The 16,446-nt window shown below is 44.9% G+C and overlaps 1 protein-coding gene across 6 annotated transcripts in view; it reads left to right on the top strand.

The window, feature by feature from the left end:
• The first annotated feature begins 2,711 nt into the window (after positions 1–2,711).
• Positions 2,712–16,446, top strand: part of LOC129823224 (uncharacterized protein C8orf34 homolog) — a 148,506-nt gene continuing 134,771 nt past the window's right edge. For 3 of the 6 annotated variants that reach the window (XM_055882107.1, XM_055882106.1, XM_055882101.1), the window contains exon 1: positions 2,712–3,206. In XM_055882107.1, the coding sequence (XP_055738082.1) occupies positions 3,138–3,206 (69 nt within the window). In that variant the 5' untranslated portion in view covers positions 2,712–3,137. The remainder of the gene's footprint in view (positions 3,207–16,446) is intronic. The other 3 variants (XM_055882102.1, XM_055882105.1, XM_055882104.1) reach the window with 1 other exon arrangement.

Below are 16,446 nucleotides of genomic sequence, written 5' to 3' on the forward strand. Positions count from 1 at the left end.
TACTGAGGAAGTTTACTGTATACTGAGGAGTGTTACTGTATACTGAGTGTTACTGTATACTGAGGAGCGTTACTGTATACTGAGTGTTACTGTATACTGAGGAGTGTTACTGTATACTGAGGAGTGTTACTGTATACTGAGGAAGTTTACTGTATAGTGAGCAGCGTTACTGTATACTGAGTGTTACTGTATACTGAGGAGTGTTACTGTATACTGAGGAGTTTTACTGTATACTAAGGAGTGTTACTGTATACTGAGTGTTACTGTATACTGAGGAGTGTTACTGTATACTGAGTGTTACTGTATACTGAGTGTTACTGTATACTGAGTGTTACTGTATACTGAGTGTTACTGTATACTGAGTGTTGCTGTATACTGAGGAGTGTTATTGTATACTGAGGAGCGTTACTGCATACTGAGGAGTGTTACTGTATACTGAGATTAGTGTTAAACAGAGCTGGTTGTGTGTCTGTGATTAGTGTTAAACAGAGCTGGTTGTGTGTCTGTGATTAGTGTTAAACAGAGCTGGTTGTGTGTCTGTGATTAGTGTTAAACAGAGCTGGTTGTGGCTCTAAAATTAGTGTTAAACAGAGCTGGTCGTGGGGGAAATTCCTGCAGCCTCACTAGGTTTCGTCGTAATTGGTGTTGAGTGAGCGACTGTCTCGAAGTGTGCTTCCCAAGTGCCACCTTGTTCCCTGCGTAGTGCACTACTTTGGACCAGAGCCCTATCAGCCTGCTCCTATTGGTCCTGCTCGAAGTAGTGCACTACGTAGGGAACATAGTACCATATAGCAGGTCTGTGAGACGGGGTGATTACTATTACAGGTCTGTGAGAAGGGGTGACAGGTCTGTGAGAAGGGGTGATTACTAGGGCAGGTCTGTGAGAAGGGGTGATTACTAGGGCAGGTCTGTGAGAAGGGGTGATTACTATGGCAGTTCTGTGAGAAGGGGTGACAGGTCTGTGAGAAGGGGTGATTACTAGGGCAGGTCTGTGAGAAGGGGTGACAGGTCTGTGAGAAGGGGTGATTACTAGGGCAGGTCTGTGAGAAGGGGTGATTGCTAGGGCAGGTCTGTGAGAAGGGGTGATTACTATGGCAGGTCTGTGAGAAGGGGTGATTACTATGGCAGGTCTGTGAGAAGGGGTGATTACTAGGGCAGGTCTGTGAGAAGGGGTGATTACTATGGCAGGTCTGTGAGAAGGGGTGATTACTAGGGCAGGTCTGTGAGAAGGGGTGATTACTATGGCAGGTCTGTGAGAAGGGGTGATTACTAGGGCAGGTCTGTGAGAAGGGGTGATTACTAGGGCAGGTCTGTGAGAAGGGGTGACAGGTCTGTGAGAAGGGGTGACAGGTCTGTGAGAAGGGGTGACAGGTCTGTGAGAAGGGGTGATTAACTACCGTTGGAGAATTGAAGTGAGGCTAGGGCATCTGATTGCGTTGTCTGAACATTTTACGGTTTGAGATCTAACAGTAGGATACAGGACTCTTGTGTTCATGTGCATTTTGAAGGCGGGCACTCTCATTGTGCAGAACTAAAAACGCTTTTTGTGTGTGTGTGTGTGTGTGTGTGTGTGTGTGTGTGTGTGTGTGTGTGTGTGTGTGTGTGTGTGTGTGTGTGGTGTCTGTGTGTCTGTGTGTGTGTGTGTCTGTGTGTGTGTGTGTCTGTGTGTGTGTGTGTGTGTGTGTGTGTGTGTGTGTGTGTGTGTGTGTGTGTGTGTGTGTGTGTGTGTGTGTGTGTGTGTGTGTGTGTGTGTGTGTGTATACCATGCTATGTGTGCATCTTTAACAGTCACCATGTTTGAGCCCCTCTACCAAATGACTGCCTGTTTCCAGACTGTATAAGCAGCTTCCACCCCCGGATGCTGACGCCTAATTCTCTGCTTCCTGTATGGAACAGTCCAGAAAGGTTCTGATCCGGCTTCGTCCTGATCCATTCCCTAAAAGACTTCTCTCTTTCTTCCACTTGAAGAAACAAGCTTTTAATGTGTCTCCAAATGACAGGCGATTCCCTTTCTTCAGTCTACACACGATTCCCTATGTCAACAATGTCATTGTTCCGTCATTTTAAATCAATGTTCATATTTCTCTCTATTACTTTTGAATATACACTGTTATACTGTTAGTCATTCATTTCAATTAAACCAATTTAAAGAAGACATACTGCAGGATTATATTCCGCTTAGTTTTGGCTTCATTGGTGGAGCCTACAGTATAAGAATGTTTAAAGGTCTAATGCAGATGTTTTTATCTCAACACACTGTGCCAGCCAGGCACCTTTCCACAAGCTTCTGAAGAACACAGGCCATCCACAGAAACACATTTCCCCATTGCCAAGCAAAATGGGTGAACATCATTTTGTTGAGCAGAATAGAACAAGACATCTGTTCCCCACTTATTCCGTATTCCATATGCATTATGCTCATGTGAAAAGCATCTGTACAGGACAGGAGAAGTGTGCATTTTACTAGGTGAATCATGCCCAAGCCAATCCTTCAACAGGCGCAGCGCCGTGCGGTGTAGCCAGGATACAGCGCAGCACTGTGCGGTGTAGCCAGGATACAGCGCAGCACCGTGTGGTGTAGCCAGGATACAGCGCAGCACCGTGTGGTGTAGCCAGGATACAGCGCAGCTGCGCAGGAAGAAGCCGCACTGTGTCTGTCACATCTGTCTTTCAGGACCTTTATTAAACACCGGGCACCGGTAAACAATCTGAAGGAGTGGCCGAACCTCTCATCCACTGATACCACTCTCAGCCAATGAGCAGAAGATGCCTAATCACTGTCAAATAACCGTCTTTGCCATTGGCTTGGAGGTGGAACGGGACCCTAGGGAGCCACTCAAGCATCACTCCGGGGAACGGTCCCGTGCTCCTGCTGTAGTAATCAAGTCGAACGGAGCGCAGCGCGGCAAACTGCTACTTTCCTTCCACTATGCGCGTCTCCGTGGAGCAAACGCACCGCTCTTAACGCCCGATATCTGCGGTGCGGAACGGTTCTTCTCTCTCTGCACTTGGCTACAGTTTTACTGTGCACCTAAAAGGGGTTCGACTCTCGTATATCTAGGTGGATGAATGTATGATTCTGCCACACAGTTTGTACTCAGCACAGTAACGTTTAATGCAATATCTATAGTTTCTTCATGGCGTCTCAACAGCAGTCAAGAATTCAGTCTTATCTGGAGAAAAATAAAATTGGACCGTTGTTTGAGGTAAGTGCCCAAATCATCTGAACTAACACATTTCACGTGTGCGTGACATGTTTTTTTTTTGCTGCAAGGCAGCAATTTATCAACATGAATAGTCTATGCTATGGTTTCAATGTATTAACTTAGATTGATCAAATAACCCGAAGAAGCGCTTACTATTCTATATAAAAACGAGTTTAGGCCTATACATATGAAAAGTATAAGAGGCCGTCCCTGTATTGAATTGTGAAATACAGAGAGCGCACAAGTCAGCACAATCCTTCCGTCCGATAGCAGGTCATCACACAGATTCGATCTGCCTGCAACATTATCAAAGGAAACCACTGTGTAAATCCAGCTGTTGGACAACACTATACAATAGTGGTCGTCTTGTTCCCGGACTTCCCCTTGGAGAGGTGTTTCTCAACGCTCCCGGCGGGGTTTACAGGCAGAACACAGTGGGCAAGGCAATAGCCTATAATTGTGTGAAGTAGACTACTAGGTAAACGAATAAAACGCACGGCGGGAAAGTGAGGCTCAACAACACTCGCGGTGCTTGTGTCCCAAGTGGCACGGATGTTTTCTTACTGAAGAGAAACACCACTATTTTGTGTATAAACTGTAAAAGTGAGACAACACAATGGAATACATCCATTATCACAACATTATCATTGGCATTTGTTGTGCCTTCATAGTTCAGTTGAAAGAAATGTTCAGTTGAAAGAAGATAACGCCGTTTAGATGTAGAGTGTTGTATTGCTCTGTGTGTCCGTTTAGGGAGTTTTTCCCATAACGGTGATGTCGCCAGCTATTTTACTATAGTTAGTAAATTGGCTTCACTGCCGTTAGGAGATTTAATCGATAGCCTATCTGAGTGGAAACATGTAGGGAGCAGAGAAGGGCAGATTAAAGACAGAATTGCAACAAGTCATCTACCTGGAGGGCTATTTAATTGAAGTGCATGGGGTAAACTGTCCGTTTCAATCTATTTTCTTGTGGTTTGTCACTGGTGTCTGTTTTGAATGTGCTTCTACACCTGCATTGCATGTTGTTTGGGGTTTTAGGCTGGGTTTCTGTACAGCACTTTGATATATCAGCTGATGTAAGAAGGGCTTTATAAATACATTTGATTTGATTTGATTCTATATCAGTGTGACATAATGACAGTATATTGACTACCACAGCACACAGTGTGGTATGATCTCCCGGCACACACACACACACACACACACACACACACACACACACACACACACACACACACACACACACACACACACACACACACACACACACACACACACACACACACACACACACACACACACACACACACACACACACACACACACACACACACACACACACACACACACAGTATTGGTATGATATCCCAGCTAGATGAGTCAATCCTGGGCTGCGTCCCAAATCCCAAATGGTACCCCATTCCCTTTACAGTGCACTACCTTTGACCAGAGTCTTACACAGTGGAAAGGGACTAGCGTGCCGTTTGGGACGTAGCTGCTGGTTGAGTAGACAGTAGAATCATATCTAATTGGAGAGGGTCAGGTGGGAAGATTAATCCTCAGATGCTGGGAGACACCGAGGCCACACAAACACATGCTGTTTCTCCCGAGGCTCATCTATATACACACACACACACACACACACACACACACACACACACACACACACACACACACACACACACACACACACACACACACACACACACACACACACACACACACACACACACACACACACACACACACACCATCTGTGTCAGTGCATGTTTTTGTGGGAGGGAGAGAAAGAGGGAGCATGAAAGATATAGACAGGAAGAGAGATATGTATGTTAGTATGTATATATGTGAGTGTGTATGCAGTATGTGCATATATATGTGTATCTGTACGTATGCAGTGTGTGTGTGCGTGTGAGTGTTTGTATGCAGTGTGTGTACGTAGGCAGTATGTTTATGTGTGTGTGTACGTTTGCAGCATGTGTGTGTGTATGCATGCAGTAGGTTTATGTATGTGTGTGTACGTATGCAGTTTGTGTGTCTGTGTGTATGCATGCAGTAGGTTATGTGTGTGCGTGTACATATGCAGTATGTGTGTCTGTGTGTATGCATGCAGTAGGTTAATGTGTGTGTGTGTGTGTGTACGTATGCAGTATGTGTGTCTGTGTGTATGCACACAGTTGTCAAGATCGTCTAATGAATTGATGGACCAAGGCGCAGCGTACGTAAAGTTCCACATGTTTAATCAAATGAAACTCACAAAAACAACAAAGAAGAATAAACGATACGTGAAGCTCAAGCAGTGCTCACAGGCAACTACACAGAAACATGATCCCACGAAAGCCAGTGGGGAAATGGCTGCCTAAATATGATCCCCAATCAGAGACAACGATAAACAGCTGCCTCTGATTGGGAACCACACCAAGCCAACATAGAACTAAACAACCTAGATAGGAACACCCCCCTAGTCACACCCCGACCTAACCAACATAGAGAATAGAAAAGGCTCTCTATGGTGAAGGCGTGACAGTACCCCCCCCCCCCCCCCCCAAAGGTGCGGACTCCGGACATAAAAACCTGAAACCAACTGGGGAGGGTAGGGGGGATGACTAGCGTCGGTGGCGGCTCCGGTGTGGGTCTTTGCCCCCGCCCAGACCACGGGTCCGGCCATGGAGCCGGTAGAACGCCGTGCCCGGACTGGGCATCGGCGCAGAGGAGGACCCCGGCCATGGAGCGGGACTGGGCGCCGTGCCCGGACTGGGCATCGGCACAGAGGAGGACCCCGGCCATGGAGCGGGACTGGGCGCCGTGCTCGGACTGGGCATCGGCACAGAGGAGGACCCCGGCCATGGAGCGGGACTGGGCGCCGTGCTCGGACTGGGCATCGGCGCAGAAGAAGGTTCCTGCCCTGGAGCTGGAGGTTCTGGACCGTGGACCATTGCAGGAGGTTCCGGACCGTGGACCGTCTCAGAAGGTTCCGGACCGTGGACCGTCTCAGAAGGTTCCGGACCGTGGATTGTCTCAGGAGGTTCCGGACCGTGGATTGTCTCAGGAGGTTCTGGACCGTGGACCGTCTCAGGAGGTTCCGGACTGAGAAGGAGGGAGCATGAAAGATATAGACAGGAAGAGAGATATGTATGTTAGTATGTATATATGTGAGTGTGTATGCAGTATGTGCATATATATGTGTATCTGTACGTATGCGTGCGTGTGAGTGTTTGTGTGCGTGTAGGTATGCAGTTTGTGTACGTAGGCAGTAGGTTTATGTGTGTGTGTGTACGTTTGCAGCATGTGTGTGTGTGTATGCATGCAGTAGGTTTATGTGTGTGTGTGTACGTATGCAGTATGTGTGTCTGTGTGTATGCATGCAGTTGTCACGATCGTCTAATGAATTAACGGACCAAGGTTCCACATGTTGCCTGTGAGCACTCCATAGCTTCACGTATCATTTATTCTTCTTTGTTGTTTTTGTGAGTTTCATTTGATTAATGTGGAACTTTACGTACGCTGCGCCTTGGTCCGTCAATTCATTAGACGATCGTGACAGCAGTATGTTTATGTGTGTGTGTACGAATGCAGTATGTGTGTGTGTGTGTGTGTGTGTGTGTGTGTGTATGCATGCAGTATGTTTATGTGTGTGTGTGTGTGTGTGTGTGTGTGTGTGTGTGTGTGTGTGTGTGTGTGTGTGTGTGTGTGTATGCATGCAGTATGTTTATGTGTGTGTGTGTGTGTGTGTGTGTGTGTGTATGCATGCACTATGTTTATGTGAGTGGTTGTGTGTGTATGCATGCCCACACACACACACACACACACACACACACACACACACACACACACACACACACACACACACACACACACACACACACACACACACACACACACACACACACACACACACACACACACACACACACACACACACACACACACACACACAGTGCATGTTTAACAGCGCTCGTGACCTGAGCCAGCTGAGCACCATTGACAGCTGCTCACTGCTAGCGACTAGTGTAGTACTGTACACTATCATCACATCTGACTGCTAGTGACTAGCATAAGGTATTCTCTCTCTCTCTCGCTCTCTCGCTCTCTCGCTCTCTCGCTCTCTCTCTCTTTCTCTCTTTCTCTCTTTCCCTCTCTCAGGACATTGAACTTCACTGTGCTCAGGGAAACCAGATTATTTATTGTGACTTGTATTTTTAGGAGGAACTTTCATGTTAAGGCCTGGTCGGTTTTGTGGCTCTCTAAGATGTGTTATAACCATCTATCAATCAAATGTATTTATAAAGCCCTTTTTACATCAGCCAATGTCACAAAGTGCTGTACAGACACCCAGCCTAAAACACCAAACAGCAAGCGATGCAGAAGCAACATTAAACCCCCAGGGTGTATACCCTTCCTCCTGAGAGGTCTTGGTCTCCAAGTGAACCTGGAAATGAGGTCATCCTGTATTTATTATGCATGTACAGTAAGCAACACCATGACAGATGGTCCCCAGCATCATCTCTCTCTAACACTTTCCCTCTCCCTTTTCCCTCTCCCCCTTTCCCTCTCCCTCTCTCCCTTTTCCCTCTCTCCCTTTCCCTTTCCCTCTCTTTTCCCTCTCTCACTTTCCCTCTCCCTCTCTCCCTTTCCCTCTCTTTTCCCTCTCTCCCTTTTCCCTCTCCCCCTTTCCCTCTCCCTCTCTCCCTTTTCCCTCTCTCCCTTTCCCTTTCCCTCTCTTTTCCCTCTCCCTCTCTCCCTTTTCCCTCTCTCCCTTTTCCCTCTCTCCCTTTCCCTCTCTTTTCCCTCTCTTTTCCCTCTCTGCCTTTCCCTCTCCCTCTCTCCCTTTCCCTCTCCCTCTCTCCCTTTCCATTTCCCTCTCTCCCTTTTCCCTCTCCACCTTTCCATCTCCCTGAGATAGTGCCAGTTTCAATATGTGTGTGGCAACTCATAACTCATATGTGGCAACTCATAACTCATATGTTGGCAACTCATAACTCATATGTTGGCAACTCATAACTCATATGTGGCAACTCATAACTAATATCATATAAAACTATTAATTGAAATGACCCATTAAACGTATGATTAATAATCACAATGGAAATATTGAAAAGTGTCGAGGTATATTTGTCGAAAGAATCCGCTTCATTCTATAAATTATATATTAAACTAATCCCAGCAGGAAAAGAGCAGAATGTATGTTAAACTAATCCCGGCAGGAAAAGAGCAGAATGTATGTTAAACTAATCCCGGCAGGAAAAGAGCAGAATGTATGTTAAACTAATCCCGGCAGGAAAAGAGCAGAATGTATGTTAAACTAATCCCGGCAGGAAAAGAGCAGAATGTATGTTAAACTAATCCCGGCAGTAAAATAGCAGATTATATATTAAACTAATCCCTGCAGGAAAAGAGCAGATTATATATTAAAGTAATCCCAGCAGGAAAAGAGCAGACTATATATTAAGGTAATCCCAGCAGGAAAAGAGCAGATTATATATTAAAGTAATCCCAGCAGTCTAAGGTTCCATCCCAAATAGCTCTCTATTCCCCATAAAGTGCACTACTTTTGACCAGAGCTTTACTTGCTTCGAAACAGTATTAATAAAGAGTTTCACAGCCGTATGTCAGTTAACCCTTGTGTGGTGGTGTTCGGGTCTGTGGCACCCATTTTCAATGTTTACTAAAAGAAAAATGATACAATTAATTACTTTTTCAACCCGAGACTCATTTTCTGTGAAGAACATGTAAAATAACACATTTTCATGAGTTGTATCGAAATAAATAAATAAAAAACTGTATTTTCCCACACTCTACCCCAGCCAGGTGCAAATTGGGGGAGGGACACAACTAATAAATTGATTTGCATGTGTGGCTCCTTTCCACAATCAATCGGTATGGCAACAATAATCTCTGCTCAGAGAGCCTTAGAATTTTTTTTTTGCAGAGAGAGAAGCAAGTGAGGAAGGAGCGTCTTCCACTTTGGAAGATGAAGAATTTTCTGAATATGAGGATCATGTCTCTGTCAATTCGGAGTCTGACAGTGAGTTGGAAGAAGAGGATGAGTTTGACCCTCAGCCAGCCCCAGGACCATTCCGTCAGCAACCAGCCACAGGAACAGCCTGTCAGCAACCAGCTCATCAGCAGCCTGCAGTAGGAGAAATATGGATGTCAAATTGTTTTCAAATTGAATGGTCTTCTTGCCCAAGGAATGAGCCACCCCGCATGGCTGCCAATGTGATAAGGATGCAACCAGGGCCGACACGGATGGCGGTTACTCATGTTCAGGACATAAAGTCTTCTTTTGAACTGTTCATCCCAGACACCATCCAGAAAATCATTCTGGACTGCACTAATTTGGAGAGAAGGCGTGTTTTTGGAGAGAGATGAAAGGAGATGGACCAAACTCATTTACATGCATCCTTTGGGGTTCTTATCCTTGCTGGTGTTTTCAGATCCAACGGGGAAACCACAGAATCCCTGTGGGATGCAGGAACTGGCAGAGAACTTTTCCGTGCAACAATATCTGTCACGTTTGTCATAAAGAGTAGACCAAGATGCAGCGTGGTATGTTTACATCCTTTATTTTGGAATAGAAAACTACAAAGAACAAAACAACAAAACGAACAAACGGAACTTGAAGCTAGAATAAGGCTCCCACAAGATCCCACAAAACACAATGGGAAAATGGCTGCCTAAATGTGATCCCCAATCAGAGACAACGATAAACAGCTGCCTCTGATTGGGAACCATACCAGGCCAACAGAAATATAATTCACCTAGATAACCCACCCTTAAATCACACTAACCAACATAGAGAATAAAAGCTCTCTATGGTCAGGACGTGACAATCTCTCTGGAAAAATTCCACATTATTTCCAGGATTATCCAAATCAAATCAAACTTTATTGGTCACATACAAATGGTTAGCAGATGTTAATGCGAGAGTTGCGAAATGTTTGTGCTTCTTGTTCCGACCGTGCAGTAATATCTAACAAGTAATCTAACAATTTCAAAGCAACTACCTTATACACACAAGTGTAAAGGAATGAATAAGAATATGTACATTTAAATATATGGATGAGCGATTGCCGAACTGCATAGGCAAGATGCAGTAGATGGTATAGAGTACAGTATATACATATGAGATGAGTAATGTAGGGTATGTAAACATTATATAACGTGGCATTGTTTAAAGTGGCTAGTGATACATTTATTACATCCAATTATTAATTATTTAAAGTGGCTAGAAATTTGAGTCAGTATGTTGGCAGCAGCCACTCAATGTTAGTGATGGCTGTATAACAGTCTGATGGCCTTGAGATAGAAGCTGTTTTTCAGTCTCTCTGTCCCAGCTTTGATGCACCTGTACTGACCTCGCCTTCTGGATGATAGCGGGGTGAACAGGCAGTGGCTCGGGTGGTTGTTGTCCTTGATGATCTTTTTGGCCTTCCTGTAACATCGGGTGGTGTAGGTGTCCTGGAGGGCAGGTAGTTTGCCCCCGGTGATGCGTTGTGCAGACCTCACTACCCTCTGGAGAGCCTTACAGTTGTGGGCGGTACAGTTACCGTACCAGGCGGTGATACAGCCCGACAGGATGCTCTCGATTGTGCATCTGTAAAAGTTTGTGAGTGTTTTTGGTGACAAGCCAAATTTCTTCAGCCTCCTGATGTTGAAGACGCGCTGTTGCGCCTTCTTCACCCCGCTGTCTGTGTGGGTGGACCATTTCAGTTTGTCCGTGATGTGTACGCCGAGGAACCTAAAGCTTTCCACCTTCTCCACTGCTGTCCCTTCGATGTGGATAGAGGGGTGCTCTCTCTGCTGTTTTCTGAAATCCACGATCATCTCCTTTGCTTTGTTGATGTTGAGTGAGAGGTTATTTTCCTGACACCACACTCCGAGGGCCCTCACCTCCTCCCTGTAGGCCGTCTCGTTGTTGTTGGTAATCAAGCCTACCACTGTAGTGTTGTCTGCAAACTTGATGATTGAGTTGGAGGCGTGCATGGCCACGCAGTCGTGGGTTAACAGGGAATAGAGGAGAGGGCTGAGAACGCACCCTTGTGGGGCACCAGTGTTGAGGATCAGCGGGGTGGAGATGTTGTTTCCTACCCTCACAACCTGGGGGCGGCCCGTCAGAAAGTCCAGGACCCAGTTGCACAGGGAGGGGTCGAGTGGTGTTAAATGCTGAGCTGTAATCGATGAACAGCATTCTTACATAGGTATTCCTCTTGTCCAGATGGGTTAGAGCAGTGTGCAGTGTGATTGCGATTGTGTCGTCTGTGGACCTATTGGGGTGGTAAGCAAATTGGAGTGGGTCTAGAGTGTCAGGTAGGGTGGAGGTGATATGATCCTTGACTAGTCTCTCTTAGCACTTCATGATGACGGAAGTGAGTGCTACGGGGCAATAGTCGTTTAGCTCAGTTACCTTTGCTTTCTTGGGATCAGGAACAATGGTGGCCCTCTTGAAGCATGTGGGAACAGCAGACTGGGATTGGGATTGATTGAATATGTCCGTAAACACTGAGGACGCGGCTAGGGATGCCGTCTGGGCCGGCAGCCTTGCATGGGTTAACACTTTAAATGTTTTACTCATGTTGGCTGCGGTGAAGGAGAGCCGCAGGTTTTGGTAGCGGGCCGTGTCGGTGGCACTGTATTGTCCTCAAAGCGAACAAAGAAGTTGTTTAGTTTGTCTGGGAGCAAGACATCGGTGTCCACAACGGGGCAGTTTTTTTTTTTTGTAATCTGTGATTGTCTGTAGACCCTGCCACATACCTCTTGTGTCTGAGCCGTTGAATTGCGACTCTACTTTGTCTCTATACTGACACTTTGCTTGTTTGATTGCCTTGCGGAGGGAATAGCTACACTGTTTGTATTCTGTCATGTTTCCGGTTGCCTTGCCATGATTAAAAGCAGTGGTTCGCGCTTTCAGTTTTGCGCGAATGCTGCCATCAATCCACGGTTTCTGGTTGGGGAAGGTTTTAATAGTCACCGTGGGTACAACGTCACCGACGCACTTGCTAATAAACTCGCTCACTGAATCAGCGTATGCACCAATGTTGTTGTCCGATGCTATCTGGAACATATCCCAGCCCACGTGATCGAAGCAATCTTGAAGCGTGGAATCAGATTGGTCGGACCAATGTTGAACAGACCTGAGCACGGGTGTTTCCTGTTTTAGTTTCTGTCTATAGGCTAGGAACAACAAAATGGAGTCGTGGTCAGATTTTCCAAAAGGAGGGCGAGGGAGGGCTTTGTATGCGTCGCGGAAATTAGAGTAGCAAATATCCAGAATTTTGCCAGCCCGGGTCGGGCATTCGATATGCTGATAAAATTTAGGGAGCCTTGTTTTCAGATTAGCCTTGTTAAAATCCCAAGCTACAATAAATGCTGCCTCGGGATATGTTGTTTCCAGTTTATATAGTCCAATGAAATTCTTTCAGGGCCGTAGAGGTGTCTGCTTGGGGGGGATATACACGGCTGTGATTATAATCGAAGAGAATTCTCTTGGTAGATATTGCGGTCGGCATTTGATTGTAAGGAATTCTAGGTCAGGTGAACAAAAGGACTTGAGTTCCTGTATGTTGTTATGATCACACCATGACTCGTTAATCATAATGCATACACCCCCGCCCTTCTTCTTACCAGAGAGATGTTTGTTTCTGTCGGTGTAATGCGTGAAGAAACCGGGTGGCTGTACTGACTCTGATAACGTATCCCGAGTGAGCCATGTTTCCGTGAAACAAAGAATGTTACAATCTCTGATGTCTCTCTGGAAGGCAACCCTTGCTCGAATTTCCAACCTTGTTGTCAAGAGACTGGACATTGGCGAGTAGAATACTCGGGAGCGGTGAGCGATGTGCCCGTCTACGGAGCCTGACTAGAAGACCGCTCCGTCTGCCCCTTCTGCGGTGCCGTTGTTTTGAGTCGCCTACTGGGATCCGATCGGTCCTGGGTGGTGGTCCAAACAGAGGATCCGCTTCGGAAAAGTCGTATTCCTGGTCGTAATGTTGATAAGTTGACGTTGCTCTTATATCCAATAGTTCCTCCCGGTTGTATGTAATAAGGCTTAAGATTTCCTGGGGTAACAGTGTAAGAAATAATACGTAAAAAAACAAAATACTGCATAGTTTCCTAAGAACGCGAAGCGGCGCCAAATCTCCCTCCCGCTTCGATAACCGAGACACCAGACCAGCTCGGCGGCAGAAAGTCAAGCTAGCTACAATCAGTTCAGTGTGGGACAAGTGGGTGGACCGCCTTCCCCTGTTTTACAACCCTGGGCCCAATGTTACGGTTGATGAGCAGCTTATGCCGCTTAGGGTCCGCTGCCCCTTCAGGCAGTGCATACCGTCTAAACCCGCAAAATATGGAATAAGATCTGGGCTGCCTGTCATGCTGCTTCATCATATGTGTGGAACTTGCAAGTTTATGTTTGAACTGAGGGATTGTCAGGAATATGTCGTACAGTATAGAGCAATGGAGGCTGGTGGGGGGAGCTATAGGAGGATGGGCTCATTATAATGGCTGGAATTGTAGGGACCGACGCTGGAGTAGAGAAGCAGGTACGGAGTGTCAAACAGTTAATTGGAACAGACATGGAACAAGACAGGAACAGCGTCAGCACACGGGTATACAAGGACATGACCCAAATAGGGAATAGGGTGCCATTTGGGACACAGCCTTAGTTATGTTCTGTTCTCCTCAGGAGGAAGCTACTCCTTAATTAATGTGTTGGTCAGGGGAAAGTCTTATCAGCCGAAGGATATAGGGGAAGCATACTAATGTGTAGATGACAGAAAACAATCTTTGGCAAAAAAAAAAAAAAGCTTAATTATTGAGCTAGAATGAAAGTTGTTCTTCTGATCAATGCGCACATTGAGCTAGCTAAACAACTATATGTGTAGACTGTTCATGCGTCCCAGTTGGCACCCTACTCCCTGTAGTGGACTACATTTGATCAGAGCCCTATCAGGGGCCATTTGAGACACAGATAGTTGGTTTTCACAGACATTTTGTTTCGTTCATTTTAGATGATGTAGAGTTTTGAGATGAATTACAGTAGATTCTACAGCATGACCGGCTAACGGGCGTCTTCAACCTCTCCCGGTCCTAGTCTGTAATAACTACATGTTTCAAGCAGACCCACCATAGTCCATGTGTCTAAAAACTAAAAACGACAAGGTAACCTGGGCTAGGGGGGAGCATTTTCACATTTGGATGAAAAGCGTGCCCAGAGTAAACTGCCTGCTACTCAGTCCCAGTTGCTAATATATGCATATTATTAGTAGATTCGGATGGAAAACACTCTGAAGTTTCTAAAACTGTTTGAATGATGTCTGTGAGTATAACAGAAAGCATATGCAGGTGAAAACCTGAGAAAAATCCAACCAGGAAGTGGGAAATCTGAGGTTTGTAGGTTTTCAACTCTTGGCCTATCGAATACACAGTGTCTATGGGGTCCTTTTGCACTTCCTAAGGCTTCCACTAGATGTCAACAGTCTTTAGAACCTTGTTTGATGCTTCTACTGTGAAGTGAGAGGGGATTGAGTAAGGTCTCTCCCAGAGTGCCATGCGCGTTCATGTGAGAGTTAGCTTGAGTTCCATTGCATTTCTGAAGACAAAGGAATTCTCCGTTTGGAACATTATTGAAGATTTATGTTAAAAACATCCTAAAGATTGATTCTATACATCGTTTGACATGTTTCTACGAACTGTAATATGACTTTCGTATAAACTTTTGCCTGGATCTGCCTGCACGTCGTGAGTTTAGATTGTGTACTGAACGCGCGAACGAAAAGGAGTAAGTTGGACATAAATGATGGACTTTATCGAACAAATCAAACATTTATTGTAGAACTGGGATTCCTGGGAGTGCATTCTGATGAAGATCATCAAAGGTAAGTGAATATTTGTAATGCTATTTCTGACTTATGTTGACTCCAACATGGCGGATATCTTTTTGGGTTGTGTTGGTCTCTGAGCGCCGTACTCAGATTATTACATGGTTTGCTTTTTCCGTAAAGTTTTTTTGAAATCTGACACAGCGGTTGCATTAAGGAGAAGTTTATCTAAAGTTCCATGTATAATACTTGTATCTTTTATCAATGTTTATTATGATTATTTCCGTAAATTGATGTGGCTCTGTGCAAATTCACGGGATGTTTTGGAGGCAAAGCCAAATGTAAACTGAGGTTTTTGGATATTGTCGTGTCTTTGCTATCGTTAAATTGAAGACTTATAGTTTTTATCAAAGATTCCTGTAATTAGGGATTACGCGATCACTTGAGTAATAACGTAACTAATTAACTATGAAATCGAGGGCACCAGGGAAGTTATTAGATTACAAAGTTATAATTTCCCAATATAACCTTTCAAATATTTTCATATCTGATCAATAGTCTTCTAATTAATGATTTATTTACTTTACCTCACGTCAGTCTCATTCCAAACGTCGTAAATTGTTGGTTATCTGCACGAACCCAGTCTTCACTATGAGTCATCCATACATCAATTGTCTTAAATCATTTATTTATTACTAACTAATTAATTCACAGAAATGCATAAACAAACAAACAAACTTAAAAAGGGTTACATGAAATGGGAGAAATATGCCCTAGTGGGCTGAACCGGCATAGCAGCTTGTTAGACAAAGAGAAAATGGGGGTTTGACTAAGAATTCACTACAGAGTCCATAATTATAACAATTGACATGCTAATCCTTACACATGAACGCTCACTCATTCGGGAACAATTGCAATCAATATATATATAGTTACGCTCGGTGTGTGTCGTCTTGATCGTTGGAGAGAAGTTCGTTTTGGTTGGAGTTCCTTCTGTCCTGGGTTATTGTGGAGAGTTCAGAGTGACATTCGTTATAGAATGGATGTTTCGGCTGTTGTCTTTCTTCGCGTTCAATAATACCGAATTCCTAGCTGCAGACTAGTAGTCAATATCAAAACTTGTTATTATTCGTATAAGAGTTTTAACCACGTGGTATGGTTAAAGATTCAGCAATGTTACCTTAACCTTCGTTCTCCCCATGGAGAGAAAACATGGTCTAATGATAATTTCTCAGAGTTGAGCTTTTATTCAGATAGCAGAAAGGGGCTGTCCTTGGACGTCTGACCCAACTGTCTCAGGGGCGGGTCCTCGGGTTTAGTTCAAATCAAAAAGGGATTTGTATTTTCTTAAAGTATATTGAAAAAACATACTTTAGGATGATTTTGTGACATGTATCAAATAATATTGTAGTCAGACAT

Source organism: Salvelinus fontinalis, chromosome 25 (assembly GCF_029448725.1).
Source record: "Salvelinus fontinalis isolate EN_2023a chromosome 25, ASM2944872v1, whole genome shotgun sequence".
Lineage (NCBI taxonomy): Eukaryota > Metazoa > Chordata > Actinopteri > Salmoniformes > Salmonidae > Salvelinus > Salvelinus fontinalis.